Source organism: Gavia stellata, chromosome 17, assembly GCF_030936135.1.
Source record: "Gavia stellata isolate bGavSte3 chromosome 17, bGavSte3.hap2, whole genome shotgun sequence".
Classification (NCBI taxonomy): domain Eukaryota; kingdom Metazoa; phylum Chordata; class Aves; order Gaviiformes; family Gaviidae; genus Gavia; species Gavia stellata.
Window position 1 is genome coordinate 17,326,216 of NC_082610.1, and position 25,567 is coordinate 17,351,782.

The 25,567-nt window shown below is 36.5% G+C and overlaps 1 protein-coding gene and 2 non-coding genes across 5 annotated transcripts in view; all 3 read left to right on the top strand.

Annotated features, from left to right (window-relative positions):
• Positions 1-25,360, top strand: part of NAP1L4 (nucleosome assembly protein 1 like 4) — a 28,420-nt gene extending 3,060 nt beyond the window's left edge. The window contains exons 3-17 of one of the 3 annotated variants that reach the window (XM_059825830.1): positions 975-1,006; positions 2,209-2,270; positions 3,829-3,928; positions 4,850-4,991; positions 5,099-5,185; positions 6,742-6,867; positions 7,623-7,694; positions 11,469-11,608; positions 13,138-13,283; positions 14,835-14,857; positions 15,496-15,615; positions 15,910-15,939; positions 17,272-17,328; positions 18,492-18,529; positions 24,101-24,138. In XM_059825830.1, the coding sequence (XP_059681813.1) occupies positions 993-1,006; positions 2,209-2,270; positions 3,829-3,928; positions 4,850-4,991; positions 5,099-5,185; positions 6,742-6,867; positions 7,623-7,694; positions 11,469-11,608; positions 13,138-13,283; positions 14,835-14,857; positions 15,496-15,615; positions 15,910-15,939; positions 17,272-17,328; positions 18,492-18,497 (1,125 nt within the window). In that variant the 5' untranslated portion in view covers positions 975-992 and the 3' untranslated portion in view covers positions 18,498-18,529; positions 24,101-24,138. Of the gene's footprint in view, positions 1-974; positions 1,007-2,208; positions 2,271-3,828; positions 3,929-4,849; positions 4,992-5,098; positions 5,186-6,741; positions 6,868-7,622; positions 7,695-11,468; positions 11,609-13,137; positions 13,284-14,834; positions 14,858-15,495; positions 15,616-15,909; positions 15,940-17,250; positions 17,329-18,491; positions 18,530-24,100 lie in introns of those variants that run through there. The other 2 variants (XM_059825829.1, XM_059825831.1) reach the window with 2 other exon arrangements.
• On the top strand, positions 5,406-5,534 carry LOC132318563 (small nucleolar RNA SNORA54). The gene has a single exon (XR_009484338.1). It is a non-coding gene; the product is annotated as a small nucleolar RNA SNORA54 (small nucleolar RNA).
• Positions 8,902-9,022, top strand: LOC132318562 (small nucleolar RNA SNORA54). Its single transcript, XR_009484337.1, has one exon. It is a non-coding gene; the product is annotated as a small nucleolar RNA SNORA54 (small nucleolar RNA).
• Positions 25,361-25,567: the final 207 nt, after the last annotated feature.

Genomic DNA, 25,567 nt, shown 5'->3' on the forward strand with positions numbered 1-25,567 from the left:
ATGGGGGGGGGGGGAAAAACCCCAACCTGTATTACTAAAATAGATGTACAGGCTTGGATATTTCACCCCAGTAAAGAAATAACAGCAAAATAAGTTAGGCAATGTGTCTCCCTCTCGTTTCTCAGGAGAGCTAATTTAGATCTTGGGGGTTGGGGTACCTGTGCTAAACTTGGTTCCAATCATTGCTAATACCAAGACTTCAACTTCTATGTTTCCTCTTTGTTTTCTCACTCCCGATAAATAAATTCAAGACAAATCTTTGTATAGGGGATTCTGCCTTTGTACCTTTCTCTTGGTAAATAATTTTCTTTCCTATAGCCTTTTGCTTCTCTTTATCTAGCAGCAGGTTTAGGTTGTCATTCAGTATAGTGCAGCAGAAGCAGCTGTTCACAAAAATAGCCCTGATTAGACAGACAAGTGAGGTGTATTTTTTTCTGCTCCTGTGACATAAGAAAATTCTGAAGTTGTTGTAATTAATTTGAACTTTCATTGTTTTCACATCAGGCATAGTAATGTAGTATATCCAGAGATTAAAATTTCATTATTTACTGTGATATTGTCAAGGAATTAGAAAATAATATATTTATGTCTTCCTCTTTGGCCTGATATTTGTTTTTAATAGAATGCAAAGCTAGTCTAGGAAACTATGACACTTGTCTTCAGACTGAAGACTTATGATCTGGTAGAAGTAGATCAACATCTGGAATACTTAACAGAAAAAAAAAGTTTAAAAGGGTTAAATGAAACCATCTAACAGCCTGTTTAAAAAGTATGAGCAAGTTCCAGTTTGGATTGGGTATTAGGGGAGCTATTCACTTTGCTGCAAGAGATTATGCATGATGAATTTCTTAGCAAAACCAGCAGCTGTTAATTTATATTGAGGTTTTAAACAATGACCTGTTCTATTTTCATCTTCTGTTGAGGTAAACAAATTACCATTAAAATATTTTTAAACACTGTTTTTCAACTTGCAGGTGGATACAGGCACACAGATGGCAGATAACAGGTAAGTTGGAATGTTTTCTTGAAATCTTGTCTTTCTCTGGGAGAGTATTTTTCACCTATGAAAAATGGATTACCAAACTTGGATAAGAATAAAATGGTAATATTTTCTCTAACTAGACTGTGTTTCCTTACGGCAAGGTCAAAACACTTATTTGGTACAGGAGAAGCTGAGATTGTGTATTGGATACAGAATTACTCTGTTCTTGGATTAACATAGTTTATGTTGTCTTGATTCAGTTTTCAGTGTTCATACTGAAATGCTCTAAAGACTTGAAGAGAACACTGATCCTCAGTGTTTCTCTGATCTGTATGATTTAAGCATGCAAAAGGCCCTGTTTTATTTTGTAGTTTTTACAGTGTTTTTGGAACAAATAATGGTGGTGTTAAACTGGTGTAAATCATGTTGGTCTTTCAAGGCTTGCAGTGCACCAGGGTAAGCTGGATAAGCTAGTCTATCTGGTAACTAGTAATACCCATTTGTGTATGTGATATCGTTTCTCCTTTTGTATCTGAGTTAAGGTTAATTTCAGCAATACCCAATCTGTATTTTGTGACCTATAAGCTGGCAGGAACACAGGGAATGCTTGCTGGCTCTTGACTCATTCTGGGCCCTCTCTTTCTCCAGCACAGGAAGTGTGATGGAAGACACTGCGGCAGGGAGATGGGGAGGACAGGGACATCTCTTTTTAGAGTAGAAGTGAATCGTTTTACTGTTAATCAAACCAACTTGATGTAGAAATTCAAAAGAAAGAGCTTTGATCTCTTGTTTATCTTCCTTTCTTAAGTGTATCCTTTCTTATGTTTTTCTTCATCGCTTACACTAAAAGAGTGTCTTGTATTTTTCACTTGTGAGTAATAACATTTTCCTGTCCAGAGTGACCCAGTACAGATGAAAGGCCAGCTATTCTCTTAATGAGATGAATTTATTTGTCAGTGGTTTTGGGGTTTTTGTGTTTTGTTTTGGGGTTTCGTGTGGGTTTCTCTTGTTTTGCATCCTGTTCATCTTAGGATAACTAGTTTCATATCCAAACTTTTTAAGTTTTAAGAAGCTTGAAGACATAAATACATGTCTTCTAGTGGGATACTAGTTTATAAAACTTGTCCTGTGGTATACACTGAAAATTCAGAATACTTTTGTTCTTAAATGTTCACATTTTTATGAAGTGATGCCTTTTTAATATGTTACATTTTTAATTCTTTTAGTAAAACAGAAGATACTGCTTCAGATTCGGTGGACGCCGCTAAAAATGCAAGCGACAAAAAAGGTAAGAAATACATAGTAGTAGGTAACATTACAGAGGTGGAATAAGCTTATTGTCTTGTGTATTGAAGCTTCTTTGTATACAGTTCCAAAACCTCTACAGTCAAAACTACAGATGTGTTCACTGTGGAAAGCAAAGCAATGGTTTCTAGGCTAACTGTTCACTTCTGATGTTTTCCATGTTTATTGCGGGCAAGAGCAAGATAAAGGCTATATTTTCGTAAGAGTGAAAGTATTTTTGCATATGTTCTGACTAGGATGTGTCACTATTGCATGAAATAACCCACTAGACAGTTGCAATAAGGCCTGCATAGACTAGCTTTGAACAACATGTAATCTTTATCAGCCTAATTATTAAAATGAGCTGTCCTGTATGTATGCATGCTAGTTCTTTACTATCTATCTTGTTGGTAGGAAAATGCATCTTTACAATACATCCTCTTGAGGTTTTTATTCTTCATTTGGAAAGTCTACAGATAACTGCTGAATAATGTTTTTCAAATTAATACTTCTCTGTGTGGAAAAAGCTACGGTTCCATTGTTATTAACCTGAATGCTCAAATTTGTAAGTTATAGTGAAATATGTTTCGCATATGTGGTCACTGAATGTTCTTTAGGTCTCACCACTTTTTTTTTTTTAAGAAGGCCTTTGTGACTGACGGTTGGAAATCACAGATAAACTGGTAGACGCCACTGGATAATTCTTGTAGTCAAGTTGGATTAAGAAAAACCAAGCAGGAAAAAAAACCCACCCAAACAACACACAAACCCACCTATATAAAAGCTTCAGCAAGTTAGTGTGTGCTATGCTACTTATTGTTTTTTAATGTCTGGAGAGAAAAGCAGTGAGAAAGCATGGAAAGATTTGAAAAGCAAATGTCTTCCCACTATGACCGCCTTACTGGCGCAGTTATTGGTAAGGATTTTTAACTCCTGCCCAGAAGCATTTTAGGTCTGACCTCCCATAAAAATAGTCATCCGTGAACTGTTGTGGCGGCTGTTTGAGGAGTCTTACAGACTGTAAATGTATCTTGAAGTAAAAAATGAGAGTTGTCAAGGAAGTGGTCATAGTGCTATGCTGCTTTGTTGTACAGTAGACAGCGTTTTCGTCAGTTGTTTTCATGAGTCACACTAACTGGAAAACACTTTTACAAATGTCTTGGAAGTATAATTCAGTGGTTCTTCTCTTGCAAATGTATATGTGGCTTATAAGCTACAGCTACTATAGAGGGAGAATAGAGAAACTCCTATTTTGCGCTTTCGTACATAAGCAAGTTTCCCGTCTTCCCTTTTATGTCATCAATGTACTGCTTGCTTCTAAAAGCAAAGATTTGATATATTTGTGAAGAGAAAGGTGCATTTTCTATCATTATCCAATTTTATCTTTCTGAAATCTGATCCTGAAGTAATTTTGCTTGAGTTACTAGTTAACTATAGTGGTGCTATTTGAGATCTGGAAAATAGTGAGTGTTTTTACTGTGACTGCTCTAAGACATACAGTATGACAAAAGCGCTATAAATATATTCAAATTTGTTTTAGAAGTGGTTTTCTGTCTTCATAGAAAAGCTAGCAGACCAAGTGATGCAAAATCCACAAGTTCTGGCAGCTCTACAGGAACGTCTTGACAACACGGCGCTTACTCCTTCAAGTTACATTGAAACGTAAGTACAGGGCATAATAAAATTCTTGAAAGCTAAAAGCATAATAGAACCTTATTACTGTATAATTAAGGTAGGAAATTAGAACAAATGATTCATAAAGAAAAATGGTTGACTTAATCCCTGATTCATAGTGGCCTACTTCTGAAAAGAAGAGTCAAGTTTTAGTTTACTTACACAAAATTGCAAACAAAATTTTGTCCAGTTCAGTATTTTTCTTGACTATTATTATTTTGGTTAGAAATTACTCCCCTCCCCTTGTTTCCTTCTGTGACCCTTATCCTGTCAGGGCATGTGCTGCATTGAATGATGATTTATATAAAATTGCTGTCCAGGATGTAGTGGAAAGTTCAGGACCTGTAAAACCCTAGTTTGAAGCTTAGTTTTATATTAACTGTAGAGTAGACTTAAACTTTAAAATTTTGCCTGTAGTAGATATTTGTGCTTTTATTTCTTGACTGGGAATAGCTGGTAGACCTCTTTTTTTAAAAAAAAAAAAGAATGCTATAAAAAGTTAGCTTAATAATTTAAAGTACGGGTGGGCAATATGTACTTTTCTGAGTATGACCCATGAATCAAAATTTTCCCCTGTAGAATGCACAGTTCTTATTTTTCACAGATGGATCAGTACAACTCTAGTCTCAAAGTTTAGGTGTAAATGAAGGTATTAATTTCAGATCTCTGAACTACACGGGGAGGGTGGTGGCCCCAGGGAATGGAACAGAAGATAACACCTTTGAGAACAACTTGGGTAGGAGAGGATTCTTTCAACTTTTTGAAATAGGTTTTGAAGCAGTATGTATATTTGACATTAGCCTTTTATTTAAAAATTGCATTTAGTTTTAAGCAGCCTATTTCACAGTGATATGTTAAATAATGCTGAGGCAACTAACTTTTAACCTTAAAGAATTGTTTGGTTTTTAGTTTACCAAAAGCAGTGAAAAGAAGAATTGATGCCTTGAAACAGCTCCAGGTGAAATGTGCCCATATAGAAGCTAAATTCTATGAAGAAGTACATGATTTAGAGAGAAAATATGCAGCACTCTATCAACCCCTTTTTGATAAGGTGGGAAGACTATGTACATAATCTCTGTCTCCTTCTAGCTGAGTCAGTTCTGTTTGCATATATGTAATTTTGTATCTTCAATGACATTCTTGATTTTTCTAACACAGAGAAGAGAGTTTATTAATGGGGAAGCCGAACCCACAGATGCAGAGTCAGAATGGCACAGTGAAAATGAGGAAGAAGAAAAACTAGCTGTGAGTACAAGCCGGGTAATGAATTAGAGATATATTGGATTGTCAGAATTAATTGCTGTACAGTGTTTTCCATTGAAAGGCTCATCTTTTGGAAATAAAGGTTTTATCAGTAATGTGCTCTTGTGATGAATACACTGTTATGTCCAGTGAAAGCTTTTAAACTTTTAGTTTAGCCTTTTTTCAAAATTGTAACTTGAATGAATTGAAAAGTTGCCTTTGTTTGCACTGTTCGTAACCTGTTAACAGTATCTTTCTGATAATGGGTTCCATTCCAGTGCTACATGATACCCCAAGATAATAGAAGGCTGGCTGTTTTGTTTGCCTGTCCCCTTTATTTTGGGGGACATAATTAGCTTTCATATCCATAGATACGGATTAGACATGTCACCTAGTCATAAAATGGAATCGGCCTAATAAAATGTGTCCTGGCTAGTGGATTCCTACTTGTCTATTGAGTAAGAGCTATCTAGATTTAGGAGGGATAATATAATCTGTAGGCTGCCTCTGACTCTCCTGTCTTCATTTTTGGAGATGTATACTCGTGGCTTGCTGCTTTTCCTCAAAGAAGTGACCTGCTTTCAATGCTGTGTCTGCCATTCGGTCAGGTTTTCTTTGCATGTTTCCCTTGGCCCCTTTTCCTTCAGTTTCCTTTGGACACTGTTCTGTATACAAAGCGAATTGTTCTCTTTGTTTTTACTGATCTCATGAGACTTAGCATGACACAGTACTCCATGTGCATAAGCAAAAAAAGGTTTGTTAGGCTTTGTGTAAATACAGCATTGACAAGCCATATTCCATGCAATTATAAGATCAGAAACATGTCCAGATGGCAAAGAAACTGCTGCTTCATATTTTTGGCTAGTCATAACCCAAGTGGTTGCTGTTCAGAAGATCTTATATATTTGCTGCTATCTAGTGGTGTAAAAGGAAAGGTGCAGCACAACTAATTCAGACTGTGAATTTCCTGTTTTTTTGGGATGAAGAAGTGACTTAGTCATTCTTCTTTTTTATAACATTTGACATCAGTTATGTGTAGGGAATCCTGTATCACAAAAGATTAATAATTGAAGACAGTGTGGTAATGAGAAATAACCATGAAAACCAACTTTACCAAGTATTCTGCAAATTTGGGAAGCTAAAACAGTATTTCAGAGGGCAAAGTTAAATTTTAAATTTTTAGATGAAACACTGTAAATGGCACAAGAAGCTATAGGAATGAGATGATAGAAAAATAAATGTATTTATATTTTTTTTGTTTGTAGAAAGATATTTCTGTTTGCCAAGTCAATGAAACTGTCACTTGGTCTGTTTAGTTTTTGTACAGAAGAATTCCAAGTGAGTTGAAAAATCTGAATTAAATGTATATATGTTTTTAGTTGTGTAAATAAACCTTGTGTCTCTTAACTTCATTTACAGAGAAAAAACAGTGTAAATTTTAAATGTTCCTTAAACACAGCTTCAGAGATGGCAAATGTTTTGTATGTCTACGTCTGTTCATTAAATATATTAAGAAGTTGTGATTTAATTTCTTAAATGTTTCTGTATTTGTTTCACAGGGAGACCTGAAAAACGTAGTGGTAATAGAAGAAAAAGCAGAAGCCGAAGAGACAAATGTCAAAGGAATTCCAGACTTCTGGTTTACTATCTTTAGGAACGTAGATATGCTAAGTGAATTAGTACAAGTAAGTTTCTCCTCTGAAAAGAATAACTTCTGTCATGTGTCAAATGCATTGCTACTTTTTCTGATTAATAGTGAGTGCTTCTAGAATGTGTGTGGGAGACCAAATCTTTGAGTCTTCAGAATCCCTAATATTCCTGAAGGTGCTTGAAAGGCTGATGATGGACAGGCAGAACAGCTGACCCAAACTGCTAAACACTATGTGGATTGTTTAAGAAATGATGTTGTAACAACCTTTGTAGATACGAAAATGCAAGTTTATGTACTGCTTACAACAGCTGTTCCCCTGTAGTTTTGTTCATTTAGTCCATAAAGGATTATTTTTGCAAGGATATGATAAGCATATCCATGGATTGGTTGAATTTGTATTAAATAGCTTATGTAGTTTTGCCCTCAATTATATTAATTGCTTTTAATGCTTCTAAGGAAGAATTCCCTGAAGCATATCTTTCTGTGAATCTCACCGGCAATAAAGATCCTGAATGAAATTATTTTCAGTAATGTTCATTCAGCCTAGCATGGTAGCAGCTGTATTTAGTGAAGACGAGGCCTAATGATTTAGAATTTGGTACGTGGTATTTGCAACTACAATTAAGAAATTTGGATCCAAATCTGAACTTTAGCTGAAATTGTTGAATAATTACAAGGTCTGGTTCTTTCTTAAGAACAGGTTGAACAGGCAAGCTAGGTTAAAATTTTGTTCTTCTAAATATTGTCTGCTGAATAGGAATTTCTTTTTTCTTTTTTTTTCCTTCTGAGGAATATGATGAACCAATCTTGAAATATCTGCAGGACATTAAAGTTAAGTTTTCTGAACCCGGACAGCCTATGGTGAGTTTTCTCTGATTGTTTCTCATGAAGATTGTAGTAATGAAGTGAACAGCATTTCAAAGTTTTCATTCCATTCTCTTTGGCTGGAGTGTGTGTGTGGGGTTTCTTTCTAGGCTATTATCTTCATGCTTTGCCTTTTAAAGATTTATCTACAGCTTTCCTGACCCTTTGCTCATTATTCCTTAGCCTGGACAACTCTGACGTCATTGTAGTTTCCAGATTAAAATTCTGGCTCAATACTGTTTAGTTTTCACTTTTTTTCTTGTCTCAAATTCCAAATTAGCTACTCTTACTAGTAAAGTTACATGGCTGCTTTTGGTTTGAAAATGAGTTGTGGAAAAAATTCTGGGTGCTACCTTCTATATTGACTATTTCATCAAAAGAAGAGATGTGACTCAGTAATATTAATCAAAAACAATTATGATGGATACTGTGCCTATTGAAAAGGATAGAGAAATATATTAGATGGTCTTTTAAAATTGTACCTAATGCGTAATTTTTAAAGTAGAACTTTGCCTTTTTTTTTTTGGAAGTTGTTTTCTTGAGAAACAGATACTGTGTTTGTTAAAAATAAGTTGTTCTGTTGCTTATTTAATTCATGCAGACTACACTTGAACTTGTTTTGAGGGGGCAGCAGGGAGAAAGAAGGACGGGATTTGAGCCTACACATCCTTTCTTTAAACTTCATCCTTGTGGCTTTTTCCTTACATTTGGTATTTTTTATTTTGTCTTATGGAGTTACAGTCTTCTGACAAAGTCTAAAATAAATGCAAGAAATACTTCATTGAGGATTCATGTAAGAAAGGTGGAAGGACTTTCTCAAAATACCTTTTAAAGGTTAATAACATCTGAGGCAAAATTCTTTAGTCGTCATTGTCTTTCTCCTATTAGTATCAAAACACTTGAGCTGATAATCGGCAAGAGAACTAGTATGGACAGAGGAAAAATTAGGAATGAAGTTCCTAAATATTGCTAGGGCTGAAGGAGAGGATATGAGTTTTATGAAGAAAATGAATTGTTTAAGCACAAAGTGAAGTATTCTAAGAAGTTGGTGGTTTTAATCTTGAAGCTTATCTATTCGGTGGCATTTGACTGATTTGGGAATAGTTGGTTTTGCCTACAGCATTTTTGTGTTCTCATTCAGCTTTGTTTTACAGTACTTCAAGTTGAAGAACTGCTCTTAAAACATCAATAGGTTTATCTTGTCTTGCACTGTTCGTAACCTCTTGACAGCATATTTCTGTGAATGGGTTCCATTCCAGTGCTACATGAAATCCAGTAATGGAAGGCTGACAAATTCCATGTCCCTTCTGTATTTGGAGACAAAAGGATGCATTCCTGACTGCTTGAGTGAAACGTGCTATCCAGTTATATGTGACTGTCTTGTCTGAAATTCTCTTGACTGTTGAAAATTGGTGCATAAATAACAATAATTCTGCTGGGGATTAGGTTTTGCCGCTAAAAGAAATACGTAATAGTTAGGAATTCTCTGATTTACCATTGACCAAAGTGATTAACTGTAGTTACGGTCCTCCAAAAGTAGATTTACCTGGCTACAGTAATGGTGCTTCAAAGTTCTGTTTGTTATAGCCTGTATATATAAACTTTTATCCGCATAAAATATAAGTGATTCCCTTACTTTTTGCTCTTATTAATTTATAATCGTATGAATAAACTTACATATGTTTGTATAAATATAATTTCTACTTATGTATTTATTTGGACATCAGGATATTTAACTAGCAAATTCAGACCTGGATGATGCATCTGGTTATAACTTAAGTAAGTAGCTTAAAATAGGGAAGTTCTCTTTTTTGAACTTCATGAGAACATCTCATACTACAGGGAAGATCCAGAAATACATGCTAGAAAGGTAAGCTGATATCAAAAGCGAAGATGTCCAAATAAAGACTACTGGAAAAGTTATTACAATGCTTTAAATAGAATGTGAAACTTGAAGCTTCTTCTTATTGTCTCCTAATTAGCAGGTATAGCACGAAATACTGAAGTGCAGTCTCTGCAGATGTTTTTGTCTTGCTAGTCCTTGGGATCCTGCATGCTGGGTAGTGCCACTGGTTACCTATTTATAATCCCAGTGATGGTTTGTGGGATTATTTGAGTACGAGTGTTAGTCACTGGTGGTGGATTAGCTAAGTTTATAACTCTTCCCCTGAGCATGTTTGCCAGAGAGAGATTTGCCTTAGCTGAAGACACCCTCCAAACCATACTAGCTGTCTCGAATTGCTTTAAAATGGAAGTAAAGGTGAAATAGACTACGTGAAGCCAACACAGATATTCCAGTGCACATGTGGTTCCCAGTGGCTTCCTTTCCTTAAACTGTGAGCATGTGAGTTGGGAAGGCTGCTGTTGCCGCTAGTCTTCATAACTCCTTGACCGCTGTCTTTCCAGATTTCAATTACGTGAAGAGATTCATGGGATCTTAGAAAGACTAAGGGGTCTGTGGGAGATGAGTGAGGGATAAATGTCTTTGAATATGCTGTTGTCCCCAGCATTATGCATCCCGTCTGCACATGGTGGGCCTTCAAAAAGAGAGGATGGCAAGGCAGACTTGGGTGATAACAGATGATTTTCTGGCCTGAGTCTGAAGAGTGCCTGGGAAAATATATTCAAGCCTAGTGTTTTTTGCAATTATCTAATCTGTTTTGTATGCACACTAAGTCTAGTTCTTATGGCATATTGCTGGGGGAGTAAATAAAATATTTTAAGGTAACTGTTAGGCATACTGTGGCTGTGCAGTAGACACGATGATGTTGCGGGTTTTGACTTTCAACCCTTCTGTGTTGAAATGACCTGCAGACTTTTTTCCCCCCTTCAAGTAACTAAAGCAATGCTGCTGAAAACCTTTATTGTTTCCCCAGTTCCAAGGCAGTTTGTGTTTTGTTTTACTTTTAAATAGTTCGTAGTTGATCCTGAGTGCGAAGTGGGCATATATATATAGCATTGTGCAAGCAGTTTTTGAAAGCTTTACAGATTTGAAAATTGATGCATTGTGTGTGCTGCAGTTTTCCATAACCGGAGCCTTTTGTTCTCCATGTAAGAAACTGAATTTCTGCAAACAACTTTCAGGTGCCACAGGAGGCTCAAACATAAGCAGAAACACCTGCTTCAGGCTGTAATCTGTTAAGACCTGTGTAATCTCAGGCTTCAGTTTATGAAGTCGGTGTTCTTTTGCAGGATTTTCTATTATCAAATGAAAAAAAACCCTCTGGTTCATGGTGGAGTGCACTGTTTAAATACAGACTCCTGCAATCTAATTTTTTTTTAATTGGAAGCAAAGTCTGTTTTAGTCTCTCAAGATTATGACATTTAATGATCCGAGTCAGGGGAGTAACAGAACCTGATGGTGTTATTCTGAAGTCATTCTGACATCAGAATAGCAACTTCTTCATCCCTAGTCAAAGGTTGATGACTAGGCTTCCATAGAAAATGAAACCAAGGCTTTTCTCGAAAGTACTTTATTTCTAAGGTTGCTTTTAAAATAGCAATTATATACGTAAAGGTGAATGAAATGTAGTAATTACCTGATTATAATGTGAATGTTAATACTAGCCAAGGTTGTTCTAGCTTCCTGCATGTTCAGAATTGGTTGACATTCTTAATTTCCTGCTTCTGCTGTAGTTTGAAAGATATATTTGCCATCAAATTCTTATTTTTTACTGTATTCAGGGTTTGATTAATGGTAATTCTGCTGATGCACTGCTTCAAAGATAAAAATTAGTGGTAACATAAAATTGTAATGGAACTTTCTTCCAGTCTTTCTCATTAGAGTTCCACTTTGGGCCCAACGACTACTTTTCTAATTCAGTCCTGACAAAAACATACAAGATGAAGTCGGAGCCAGACAAGACAGATCCCTTTTCATTTGAAGGACCTGAAATAGTTGATTGTGAGGGGTAAGGAAAACCTGAAATTCAAAAAAACCCTCTGAAGTAATAGTCTGTATTTTCTAGATGCTGTTTTCTCTTACTGTGATAATAATTAATGAAGATAAAATAAAGCTTTTGCTGACTTAAAAACTGGGAGAGTTTGTAGGGATGATGATCTTAGCCTCAGCATGCAGAAGTAACAGATACATAGATATAAATATGTTTTAACATAGTGTGCATTTTAAATATTACACCTTTCAAGTTTAATAGATTACTAATGAGGTAACAAGCCTTTTATTTCCAGATAGCGGGGTAAATTAATTTTAATCATTACATTTCATAGACCCCCCCATCCTCAGTCTGATAAGTAGCCTTAGACGCTCTTGGACTCTTGCTCATCTCCTCAGCAATTTTTATTCTAGCAGTACTTTTGAATCTGGCAGGAATTGGTCATATGTATGATCTGTTCTTTCAGCCTGTTTTGAGGCTGGAACATACTGGCCACGCAGTTTGGTTCTGGCAGTTGTGGCTAATGCAGTGATTTTTTTTTTTTTTTTTTTTTTTGCAAAATGTGTTCAGAAACTGACTGTGGGATGGTGTATTCTCATCTCTGTTCTGGAAGTCTAGTGAGTTGGACACCACATTAGAGTTTTTCTCTGGGTAAAGGATCATTCCATCTAACCTAACACTTTCTCTTCCCATCAGTGATCTCTGCTCTATAACTGATGTTCAGTGCCATACCAGAGCAGAGCTGACACAACTAAAAAATACTTTTGTACCTGATTTTATTTTGCTTCCTTGCTGTTTTGTCTGTTATTTTTTGTTTGCCTTTTTTTTTTCCCTTGAAGGATGTGTGTTTGGGTTTTGATGGGAGGGGTGTTTTTGTGGTTTTGGGTTTTTTTTTGTTGTTTTAAACTAACATTTAAGAAAGGGTTAGTTAAGAAGATTTTTAATTGATATAAAAGTGTCAGTTAGCACAGTAGCAGAAAGGAACTGAAAAGTAAGCTCTTCCTAGCTTGCTGTGCTTGACTGCCAAATCGGTCTGGGCACTGCTCTTTGGAGAGGTAAAATGTGCCTCTGCCTGGCCACTCCTTTTGCATTTATCTCCAAGGTAACTGGACGCTGCCTTGGCCTGTAGTGAGAGGATGTAAAGTATTGTTTTCTGTTGGTCCGACTGTTGGAAGAATAATTCTCAGCTGTTGAGATTTTTCTGGAATAGCTTAATCATGTCCTTGGTTACAAAACTCCAACAGTTGGAGCAAAGAGGTATTAAAGTATGGGTGGGGTGGGGGCAGTGATTACTCTGCGAAGACAAACTATTTAGCTTTTTCATTTAAGGAAATACTTGATATATCCAACATACACATAGTCTCTAGCACTACTATGCATCTACTTGACATCTTGACAAGTAGATTCAGTTGCCAGTGTGTGTAAAGCTAGTTTTATCTAGAGAATGATAAGCCATCTTTGCTGTGATGTTTGTTGCTCTAATGCTCAGTTCCCTATTTTCACTGATGCCTTGTGTTAAAATGTTGTTTCCCACATGTTGTCTCTAGGTGTACTATTGACTGGAAGAAGGGAAAAAATGTTACAGTTAAAACAATCAAGAAAAAACAGAAGCACAAGGGTCGAGGCACAGTTCGAACAATTACTAAACAAGTACCTAATGATTCTTTTTTTAACTTCTTCAGCCCAATAAAAGGTAAGCTTGGAAAATGAGAATTTAGGATTCTTAAAATATGTTGTGTTTTAATTATATGTATTTGTATTTATACAGCTTAAACCTACAAACCATTTATGCTGCTGCATTTTATACTTTCTTCTTACTAGAGGAAGATAGCAAACTGCAGTCCATCCAAACAGATCATTTTGTTCTGACATGATTCTGTAGAATTTGGCCATTAGGTGTGCTGTGTAAACAGGATTTGTAGTCTGGAGAGAGTCTTATGTAGAGTCTCCTAAAGAAGTTGACTTGTTTTACCACAGGATGGCTCCGTGCATCTATTTGAGGTCTTTAATGTGTGAAGGAAATATCTTCCAGTGTTGGTCACGTTCTAGTATATTGGTTTCATTTAAACCTTTGTGTTAAGTGATGGAACTTCCTGTGGTTTCTTCTGTGATTAGTGATCCCTAATGCTCCATACATACCTTCCTAATTTTCCTAGTTATCTAACGTTAGATGTGTACTCACATATTTAAAACAATTTTAACAACATTATTTCTTCTTGATACATCTCCCATTGTACTCTTTTTTTTTTTTTTCCCAAACGTGGATGGAAGAAGCAGTTTACTTTGGACTTCAGAGATGTACTGAACAAAATGGACATTAGTTCTTGATTCAGTCGTGGGCTATTATGAACTACCTGTCCCTTCTAAATACCACTGCAAATCCCTGTGTACATGGGGATAAGAAACAAGTGATAAGTATTTCCAAAGTTGGAGTTTGGTGCAGAAATGTCCTTTAACTTAAACAAGTTCATTAATTTTTTTTAATTTCAAGTAGTTGCTGCTTTCAGAAAGGGATGGAGATTTGTTTGTCTCATAATGGTTTTACCTTGGGTTTTTTTGAAGTAATTAAAGGATGTACTCTGGAGGCAGCCGTATAAGAAAGATAAGACTATGACGTCTGCTGACAGTTGATAGTTGCATTTTCAACTTGAGAACAGATTGAGCCAAATTATCACTTTCACAGTAGGATCGCAGTACCATGGCACCCAAGTAGAGAAGGGAAATCTGTTTGTATGGGGTTTTCTTTGTTGGTTTTTTTTTTCCTAAACAAGCAAACAAAAGACCCCACCTTGTTCCTTACTGGTTAGAGTAACAGGCCTCTTTTCAACAATGCTTTGCAAATTCATGACAAAATGTTAATCTACTTGGTAGCATCTGTGTTTGGGGAGAGGAGAGGGTTTGTAGTGCTCTAGCAAAATAAAGCTATTGTAATTACAGCATTAATATAGAAACAAAACGTGTTGTTCTTTGAGGGGAGAAATGTGAACTGCGTGCTAAAATGGCAGCTTTGATGCTCTTATTACAGCACATAAAATTCTTGCAAGTGCAATTTCTGTGGGTTTAATTTAGGATAAATCGGAATTGTCTTTAAAAGTTTAATAGTTAGCTTCTGAAGACTTTATAAACCCCAGTGTTTTCTGGTATGACAAGGTCTTTATTTATACTGTGTTTTGTCATCTTGAATATTGAAGTGGGCTAGACTATACAAACTTTTCTTAAATTTACACTCTTTTTCTTTTTGCAGTATCCGGTGATGGAGAGTCATTGGTAAGTTTAGATTTCTGAAATGGCACAATTGCTCTTTGCCATATCTTTTTTGCTAAACATCTCTATAGTGACTACTCAGGTTCTTTTATTAAGTTCTGGGTATTTTTATTGTTATTGTTGCTTTTGCCAAAGTTTTGCCATCTTGATAAAATATACTGTTGACTTCTCCAAGTAATCCATTGACATTTTGCTGCTACACATTTTGCTGATCCGATACATCTATAATGATCACTGTTGAGAAGAGGTCATTTTCTCTAGCCATTCAGCACTACTGCGTGGCTGGTGTCTGATTTTTTAAAAAATGGATCTGAAGCAGTCTGAACAATTCTGTAATGTCAGATGTCAGAACCAGTGAAGTCTGTATGAGCCTTTTTAATAGAAGGTGTTTCAGCAGGCCAGTAGCCTGTATGTAGAAAGCAGGAAACTTTTAAAATAAATCTCGATTCTGCAAGTCTGGATTTCGACTTGCAATATTTCTTTTATTGTTACAAAGTTAAGTGTACTGAAAGTACATGCGACCTGAAGGTTGGTGTTGATAACAGTGTGTTTCTCAAACCTGTAACATTGAAATACTTTTGTTTGCTCCTCTGTAGCACATCGCATTTTTAGTAGAAAAGTCAAACTGACTTGCTTTACAGGATGAAGATTCAGAGTTTACTTTAGCAGCAGATTTTGAAATTGGACACTTCTTCCGTGAAAGGATAGTCCCTCGTGCTGTGCTTTATTTCACTGGGGAAGCTATTGAGGATGATGATAACGTATGTATGCTATCAGCATTTTGTTTATTAGTCACCATGTAGATAGAAACATTTTCTTTCTTTTCTGATTAGACTAGTATGTAGTATTAATTGTATGAGAATAACAAAAACCTGAAGAGATTCCTGTTACTTGGGAATAGGAAAGAATGATTCAGCTTGCTATGAGTTGTTAATCCTTGCTTCTGGAAGGGGCTTAGTTTCAGTTACTGTGTTTTTAATATGCATAAAATCTTCTGCAGAAATAGGTCTAGCAAATATTAACAGAGCTAATAAAACCTTGGGTTTGTTTTTCAGTTTGAAGAAGGTGAAGAAGGTGAAGAGGAGGTGAGATGCATACTGTATCTTTTCTAGATAACTAATTACCTACTGTCCTATATGGAGCAGAAAATAGTTGTTCATAAATGCTCATGTGTATGATACTTTCTAAAAGAGTTCAGCCTTCCTGACTTACAAAATCTATGGCTGTTTTTCTTCTTCACAACAGTACTTTCTGCAAGAACATTTATCCCATTTTTTTCTAGTATTTTAAAAGCTGCTTTCTGACATGAGTCAATTACAGATGAGCTTTTTTCTTGAGTGCTGCATGATAAGAACCTTCAGTCTTATTTTTAAATGTCTGTTAACTTAGGCAGTAGGTGGAATTCAGCCATCAGCTTTTAGTTGTCATAAGCTTGAATACTGGGCCTTGCTAAATGTAAAGTAAAAACGGGAGAGCGAGCAACTGCTCAGGATAAAGGCTTAATTTCGGCTGGAATTTCTAGTATACCAAGAGCTCTGGTCCATTTACAGTAGTGTTGTATGAATACAAACATAGTGTGCAAGGCTTTGCACAAAACCACTGAATGATACCACACTTAAATGAACTAACATCCTTTACAGGTAATTGTGTTTTTATTTTACTGCTTTTACTGTGGTGTTCTTGCTAATTGGTTAAAAGTACATACCTGGCTGTCATCAAGCTCAGCGTAGTAGAGTACATCAGAAGTTACTGAGCTGGTGGTCTGACATGAGCTGGCAGCCTTCAGCATGCAGTCTTTTTTCTCTCTTTGCAAGTTGCAATACAGACTTCTGGGCTTAGGCTTTTGAGTGACTAAACATTTTCTTACTTCTGTTTTTTTAAGCTGGATCTTGATAGAAGTGTATGTGTATTTTTATTCTGTCTCCAATGCCAGATGTTACTACTTGGATGTAGGTGTGTGTACAACAGAGTGTGAAAATACTTCAAAATCATGTGCAAGAATGTGTAGCCTGTCCACAGTAATCCAAATAAATAGAGACTCTTTTGAAGGAGGTCAAAACAAAGAACAAAATTGTGTGTGTATATATACTGATTACCAGAACTATAAAATTCCAAATAATAGGTCAGGTAGAAGTTAAAAAAAATTGCTGGGAGGCTGCAGCACCTTATGCAGGAAGGTTGCCTTAAGCCATGCTGAATCTTTTAAATCTATGTTTTAACTCTTCTTCTAAAGATTTTGCTTTAAGATTTTGAAGATGCTGAATTCTTTTAAGTCAGCCCAAGTAGTTTTAACGTTGACATCTGAAACACTCAAATATAGTGGTGATATAATTTGCTATTTTGTTTTTTCTCCATTACAAAAAGTTGCACTTTTAACCTGTTTTAATTTCTGTTAGTTTATCTCTATTTTGTCATAGGAGTTGGAGGGGGAAGAGGAGGGAGAAGAGGAGGAAGATGCAGAGAGTGATCCTAAGGTAAGGATTTTTGCGTGCTTAGTCATAATGCAGACTATAATCATGAACAGTGTAACTAAGGCTATAATAGTTTTTTAAAATATTAATAAATTAAAAACAAAAAACCACGCTAGCTTCTGACTGCGATGTTTTCATCTTCTTCAGCACTCAAATTGTTCTTAAAAGAAAATTTAATGTTTCCATAAATTGAGAAAATGTAGGTTTTGTCTTCCAACCTGCACCAAGAAAAAGATAATTTCCAAACTGTGTGCCTTTACTTCTTAATGGTATCTCTGTATAATGATACATATTTTTCTCTTAGAAAGGTCTTATTTCAAATATTCTGTGGCTGGACTTCAACTTAGAATGAGTCTGACAAGTCTCAACTAGCTTGTTTGTCTATTTTCTTTTTCTTAAATTGTTCTTTTTGGTTGTCCTGATGGCTGCAGGTTAGACTCCACATGTCTGTACTCAGCTAGAAATCAAAAAAGTTAGTCCCCAACTTTGAATTTTAAACTTTATAAGACCTGGTTTAAAATTCAGCCTTAAGGGTTAGTGTTTCTTCTGAATAGGTATTTTTCAGTCCTTCAGTCACGGTAAAGTTAACGCTTACATTTAGTGAAGCTGGGGCACTGATGACAGACTTGTGTTCATTTAGTTCTTAAAACATCAGCTTTTAATTTTTTATTAAGACACAGATGAAAAAGTGAAAGGCATGCAAAACTGCTTGATCTTTGGATGAAAGTCGTAACAGCAGCTTAACAAGTCACTCTTCTGACACAGAGTTTTGTATACATCATCATATCACTAGTAAATGCTTTTTGTCACCGTATCAAGAATTGAGCTTGTTTTTTCTTTAATGAGAAATCCTGTATACTAAAGAAAGTCTGTCTTGTGGAAAGATTGATCAAATGGGACTAGAGTGGCAGAAATGAGTGTGCTGCAGGATCAAAATGCAGTGGTGCACCTGTAATGGGAAAAAGTGGGACAGCTGAGAAACAAAATGTTAGTTCTGAGTTGAAGTATGTTTTTGTTAAGTATTGAATATCCTTTTAAAGGATTTGGTATTCTGTAGAAAAAAGCTTAAGGTATCTTGGAAGGTTATAGTTGTTGCCTCCTGTATTATTTTGTACATTTCACTTTTCATTCATGCTGACAGTTCCTTTCAATTTTTTCCCATTTAGGTGTAATTTAAGTCTGTTTATCATTCATACATTTCTAGGTAAGGTGGAATTCCATTCATACCTAACTTCCAAGAGTCCCATTTGTAGCCATGCAATGTGGTTTGCTTTCTAGGGTTTTCTGTTTTGTTTCTTGTTTTTTCCTTGTGTGGGGAAAAGAAATGGGGGAGTAGTGACTTCAGAGTTCAGGATTTTTTAGTAAAAAATAGAAAAAAATGTGTATGGAAATGAATGCCTTTAAATCCTGTAATTAAATGAGAATTTTCAGAATGACCTCTCTGCCTTCCTGGCACAACTTCTGCTTTGCCCTTGTAGCAGTCAAATTGTATTTTATATACACATGATAGAAGATACTGAGACTTGTCAGACTTTATCTTTTCCTTGCTTCTGATTTGATGTTGTGTCTCTTTACTGTTTCTAGTATACTTGCAAATTATTTCTTAAATATCTTCTCTACTCTTCTTGAACTCTTGTAAGTCATCAGCTTGCTTAGTATGTCTTCTCCAACATTATTCCTGTTCTATGCTGCCTGACAAAGGCAGTCAGTCACTCTTAGAGGCCTTTTCTTGAGCTCATCATTCTGAACAGGTATTGCTCGCCTGCTCATCTATTTCTTTATTTAAAAGGAAAAAAAAAGTTCCTTCTATGGTATGCTGTCATCTTTCACCTTTCATCCCATGCCTCATAGAGAACAATGCCTGCAACAGGCTCCATACTTTTTTCTCCTGTATTTTAGACTTGTATCTCTTTTTTTTTTTTTTTTTCCCTTTGGCTACTTAGGAGAAGCTGTAATCTTTTCAACTCATTCCCTCTCTGCATAGATAATGCCCTTCTTTGCCTTTGTTATATTCAAAATTGAGCTGTGTTTTGGTTTTGTTTTTTTTATTTTATTTCCAATCTGATATGCTTCGAGAAGCCAGCCACCCTGCCTCAACATACTTGCACTGTTTATTCACCTGCAATTGTAGAACATCCATTTGTCACAACAGCTTGTGTGTCGTCCTGCTGCAGTCTGTTACACGGCTGTCTCTCTTTCTTACAATTAAACATTGTCAGCCACTGGCTTCAGTTTTTCAGGTCAACTTGGAATTCTGGGTTTTGTCTTTTAAGACTCATACCCCCCTTGATCCTGTTTTCCATTCCTTCTTCTGTCCATCCCATTTTCTGGTCCTGTTTCTCCCTGTCCCCTGCCCCTCTTTGCCTTTCAGTTCCCCCCCACCCGCGGCTTTTCTTATGTATAGAATAGTTTTCCTTTCAAATCCAATTTCTCCTCTTCAGTCATTTCCATATTACCTCCTCCTTTACTGTCATACTACATTTGCTACATAAATGTCAACGCTTTCTGTTTTGTTAACTTTTCATCCTTCCTTCCTCTCACTCCTGTCAGTTTCAAGTACGTTTCAGTTCAGTTAGAACCTGGTCATTATATATAACATCAGTGCTTTGTGTAAGAGATAAGTTGTGGCATTGGAAGTAGCTTCAGAAGATGCTACAAAAACAGATAATGTAGCTTGTTTTGTCTAGTAAGTTTTTCTGTGTGCTTGCATGCCCTGTCCCTTTAGCTGCCTTTATTTCACATTACTGACGCTAAGCTTGAAAAGAGAAGTAGCTGACAATGTAATATAGAATGCTGTTTTGAATTATGAACTAAAAAGCTGCTGTGGGGAGAGACTGCACATGCTTCAAGGTGCTTAGTCTATCTTTTAAGTAAAAGTGGCAGAAGGGCCTGTTAGCAGCAAATTCATATTCAGAACATTTGAAGCGTTCTGTACAGTTGTGGAGGAGGCAGTTTGGACCGCTTGCTTGCTTAGCTCCAGTTAGCTCTGGGTTTACTTCCTGTGTATGTATTTGATATCTTTGCTTTTTCTCATTCAATAACATAGATTAGAAAATGAACAAAGATAAGGTTTAGCTTTAGGACCCCTAACTGGACTATTTCATGGTAGGACATCTGAAATATTGAAAGGCTTTCTTCCTCCTCTGCTGGAAAGGACATCAGCTTTAATGCCTGCTGCCTGCATTGATCCCACTGTTGGCAGCAAAGTCTGTTTGAGAGTCAGGTGGGATCTTGACTGGCTTGCCTGTGCTTCTTCAGTGGATGGGAAGCTTCCCAAAAAGTGATTTGTAAAAGTAAGGAGGTAAAGGCTCGATTGCTCTTTGAATCACCTAGGAATGTGTCCTGCCTAATTTGTTTAAACATTGAAGATTAATAGAAATTCAGTGTCTTTTTCAGCAGTAACTTTATGTGAAAAAGATCTGGTTTGAAAGGATTAAATTGCTAAGATAAATGGCATGGATACTTTGCCCCCATCCTCTAGGACACCAGATTAATTGGCTGGTGGGCTGTGTCTATGAAAGTCATGAAAGCAATATTACTTCAGACCTGCTTTTCTTCTCCATTTTAGCCCTATGAGCCTGCAAATTTTAGGTGAAATTCCCTCTTGAAATTTGATGCATGTCTTCTGTGTCTATAAGCAGCTGATGCAGTTTAGCTGATGTAATTGCTGATGTCTGAGCAAGTGGTCTGTACGTAAGCTAATTAGCTCAAGTTTCTTGCATTGTTCTCCTGGGTAGTCAAATGCCAGAAGAAAAATGTTCATGCCCATTGTAGCAAGAGTATTTTTTTAAATTCTGAACAAGTGATGCAATAAATAAAAGGTAGTGGCAAAAATGCTTGTTAGGAAAAAAAACAGGTGGGAGTCTCATTTAGCTTATATATCTCCATTGGCACAGCGTCTCAAACTGGAATCAAAAAGCCCAGAATAGTTTAAACTCCTTGCGCAGAATAAGTAAATATTAAAAGATGTAAAAATAAAAAATTCTACCACTTTTCATATGAACTTAAGTCATTGTTCATGACTGCTATAGAAAATCTCTTTATGACAAGAATTCTTACTTGTCTCTGTACAGCGCTGGTAGTGAACTTCAGTACATGTGTTTGCTGCTAAGTTTATTTTAAAATAAGATGCAATTCCTCCTTATCTTTGCCAGTTAAAGTCTCTGTTTGGTCTTTATTGCCTGGCTGATGTACTTCAACAACATTTCTAAGATATCTTGGGAAGTTAATTTAGGGAAATACAGCATGAATGGAAATCTTGCTAGAACGGGGAGAAAAATAGCACAGGGTCTGTCTAAGGCAAATAAATGGATTGGCAGTGGTTGGCTGACCAAGTGTCACCAACAGCCTGGGCAGTGCCGGAAGAGCAGGCTCAGCTTAATAGCCTTGCCTGCGGGAGTATGGATGTAGTATCTCGATCACACCTGCAGCTTGGGGTCTGGTCCCTAGTCTTGCGGGAGCCATTAGAGGCCAAAGATAAGTTTCAACATGCGTGTGCCTGATGAGACAGCTGTAAGTTAAAGAAAATTGTAGTCGTCTACCTGTGCCGTTGTCATCTCGGGATTAGACTGCGAGATGCTTTATGTGAGGCTGACGGGTAACTGAAGGCAATATGGAGCTCACGTGCTGGCTTGCTCAGCAGGAGCAAGTGCTGTGCTATTGAAATGGTGGAAGAAAATTGATTGTGTTGGAGTCTGGGTCTGAGATACTGCTGTATTACTTATGCCCTGCTTAAGCATTTTCATATATATGGTCAAGATAGATATGCCCTCAACTGTAAGCTAAAAATAGCAGTATTTCTCTCAAAATTCTCCAACAACTGACTTATATCCGAGAACCCCTTAAACTGTATTTTTTGCCTCAGAGCAGTAATCACCACTGAAAGGTCCTTAAGGAACTTTGTAATCCCTGTGACTCAGTTTTTACAGGATAAAGGTTATATGCAATAATATGATTCAAATGTTTACAGAAATAAAGACAAGTATAAATAAAAGATAATGAAGTTTAGAAAATATAAGTGGGTTGGTTGATAACTAATTAAAATTCAGCTGAAATGGTTGCAGTGGTCAACTTAAGTGTGTCTGATATAAATAGAACAGGTGAATAGGAAGGAAGGAGGGAGATGGAAAGATTTTTAAGTACTTCCTAATAACTGTTTGTGACTTGATTATGGCTATTATCCAGAATGCATGGGGGAGGGCAAGTGATGGTGTGCACGACTCTGACCATGTTCAAATACAAAGGCTATAAGAAAAATAGATACTTTTGGAAAGCTTTTTGATAAGTGTTGCCTGTTTTTGCCTGCCTCTAAATGAAAAGGAATAGCATGCAACATATTACCAGTGGCAGTCAGATTCATTTATTTATTTTTTAAGAGGGAATGCTAATTTGTGTTCTGTGTAAACATATCCCCTTTTCAAGAGGGAATTCGTGCTGCATTTAGTCCCAGATCAGTGAAAATTAATTCATATCAGTGTTATTTGGAAGGCCAGGCAGATGAGAGAGTACAAAGTTAAGTTAGCCAGATGTGCTGGGGAGGAGAACCACAAGGAAGAAGTGTGAAAGGTCCTTGGCATATCTGTGCAGATGAGACAGTGTTTGGCTTTAATCCAGACTTCCAGTGGGAATGATAGTGACCGCTATAACCCTAGAGCAGTTTAGGTGAGGAAGAGAAAAATAGTCTGAGCTTAGTGCAGATTATCAAGGGCTTAAGATAATTTATGATAAGGAATCTTAGTTGCACCTGTCCTTCCTCACTACAGGCAGAATGCGTAAGTTGTCTTAGCTCTTGGTCCCGTGATGTATAATGAACTCTTGCATGTTTGCTTCTTTTACAACACATAAAGCTCTTCTTTAGGATAGTTACTAAGAAACATTTTACTTTGTGGTCAATGACATTCAAGGGGTCATGTTTTATACCCGTATTTTTCTTTACTAGAATTCAGCAGGTTTCTGTGACTGCTATTTGTTTATAATAAACTATGTTAAGAATGGTAAAGGGAGAAGCAAACAGGAAATAACACCGAATAAATTCTCCTGCTTTCTAAGAATTTGATTTTATAACAAAAAACAAGTGCAGTGTAAAATGTGAAGTTCTGAGCTGTTTGAGTACTTGTTCTCCTTCCCAAATACACTTCCTTTTGCCATAGGGGAAGTTGTTTTACTACTTAATGAAGGTGTTTCTACTTTTACATACTCAAATTAACATGTGGACTTCTTGCCCAGTGTTAAACTGTTGAATAGTTACCTGCTGGTGATGCAGAACCTAGAAGAAATCAACACATTAATTACATTTTTATCACCTTAGCAGAAAGGGCAAGGCTTCTAAGAAAAAACTCGGACGTGCTGCAGAATAAGCAGCCTACCTTCCCTGCCTTCCTCCCTCCTCAGAGTTACTGAGGAGGTGGCAGTTTATTGTTAAACTGCTTAGTAGGCACTGAAAGTCAAATTGAGCCTCTGGTTGGGGGGAGTAGAAGGTGTTTTGCTTTCTTGTTTGTTTGAACCTTGGCCTACTGGATGGAGTGTAAAGAACACAAATGTAGATTAAATATATTATGGGGTACCAAGCAGTTGGGGGGGGACACACCCAATAAATACGGTGGCTGCTGTTCAGACCTTTATCATCTAGCTTGAGTTTACATGTAGCTTTTTTGTACATGCTAATGATATCTCTAGCTAATTCAAAACAGCATAGCCAACTTCTTTTATTTGTTGAAGTATTTTCTTGTATGCCATTTTGATTTTTAACAGTTTTTTTCTTTTTCCCTTTATACAGAAAGATTCCAGCCAACCTGCTGAATGCAAACAACAGTAATAAGGAAATACCACTTGGAAGTGACATTTGAACAACTTGTAACAAATATTTGGATACCTGGCCTGCAGTTCAGGATATTCCATTGCTGCAGCACAATCTTATTAACAATGCTTAAAATTAATTTGTTTAAAAATGCATGATTTTCACTAACTTTTCTTTATTGCTTAACATGTACAGTGGCAACTTCAATGCATTTGGGAAATAGGAGGTTTAAATAAAGCACACTCTACAGCCGTTGGTACACTGTAGCTAAGTATGTCAGTAGGCCTTTAGAGCCTTTTGCCCTAGGCATGGGGGAATAGTCCAGACTACCAAGTGAGGATTATCCATTTTCTTGTTGAACATTGAAAATTGTGGAATAGCAATGTGCTGAGAGGCTAAAGTAAATGGATTTCATGTATGGTAGCTGAAACAGATAGAGCAATATGACTTTTTTGCTAGTTCCCTCCCCCCTTTTTTAATGTTTCTTGCAATCTACAAATTGAACTAGTGCTTGAGCAGCTTTAAATGTCATATTTATTATCTCAGTAAAACCAATTGAAGGGGGTGTCATATTTGAGACTTAGTTGTTCATCTTACTATTTATTTATTCATGTTTGTAAGTACTTTGACAGAATTAGTGCTTTTTAATAGTTTTTAATATACTTGAAAATCTTTTTCCTCTTTTGCATACAATATGGGTACTTGTAAAACAAATAATTTGAATTGGTCTCAATGTAGTAGTCTAGACAGAAGAAACGAACTCACATCAAAATGACAACTCTTCTGGATGAAGATCAAAAAGCAAAGGCCAAACTGTTGCTGTTGATGGAAGTGGGTTGCAGCCAAAGAACCAGAAAATTTCCAGTAGTCTTACTGCTTAGTGTCCAGCATGGAAGGACCGTTCACTATGAACACGGAAGTTTATCAAAATTCAGTTCAATAAATCTGAAGCTTTGGTGTCTTACTTGCAACACTGAAATTATTCCATTCCACAGTTTGTTTTATTTAAAGCTCTGAAGTCTTCAAAATGACCTTTTGTTGCTGTGTGGCACTCCAGGTACACGTTTCTAGTTTCAGCATCCATTGCCAACCTCTGGCAGCAGTTGAATAGCAGCTGTATCAACACTGTGACCAGGCATGTAGAGTGCTCCAGCCTTACCTTACACATTTGTAACTTAATACGGTGTTTTCAATTTGTACAGAATAGATAGAATATTCTATTAAAGTTGTGAAACATGATCGTTGGTGCCTGTCTGGTCCATAATGCTTCCTAGGTTAAGTGAATATCCCTTTGACTTCTGGTAGTGAACGGTGAAGTGTTTAACAAGGGCTGTGCTGGCTGCTTGGCCTCGAACAGCTCTTGTCGGAACATCCTGCTAGATTCCTTTGTTGTCAAAAGCCAAAGAAAATGAGCCCTTGTGAATATGGCATTATAGAGTTCTTTGA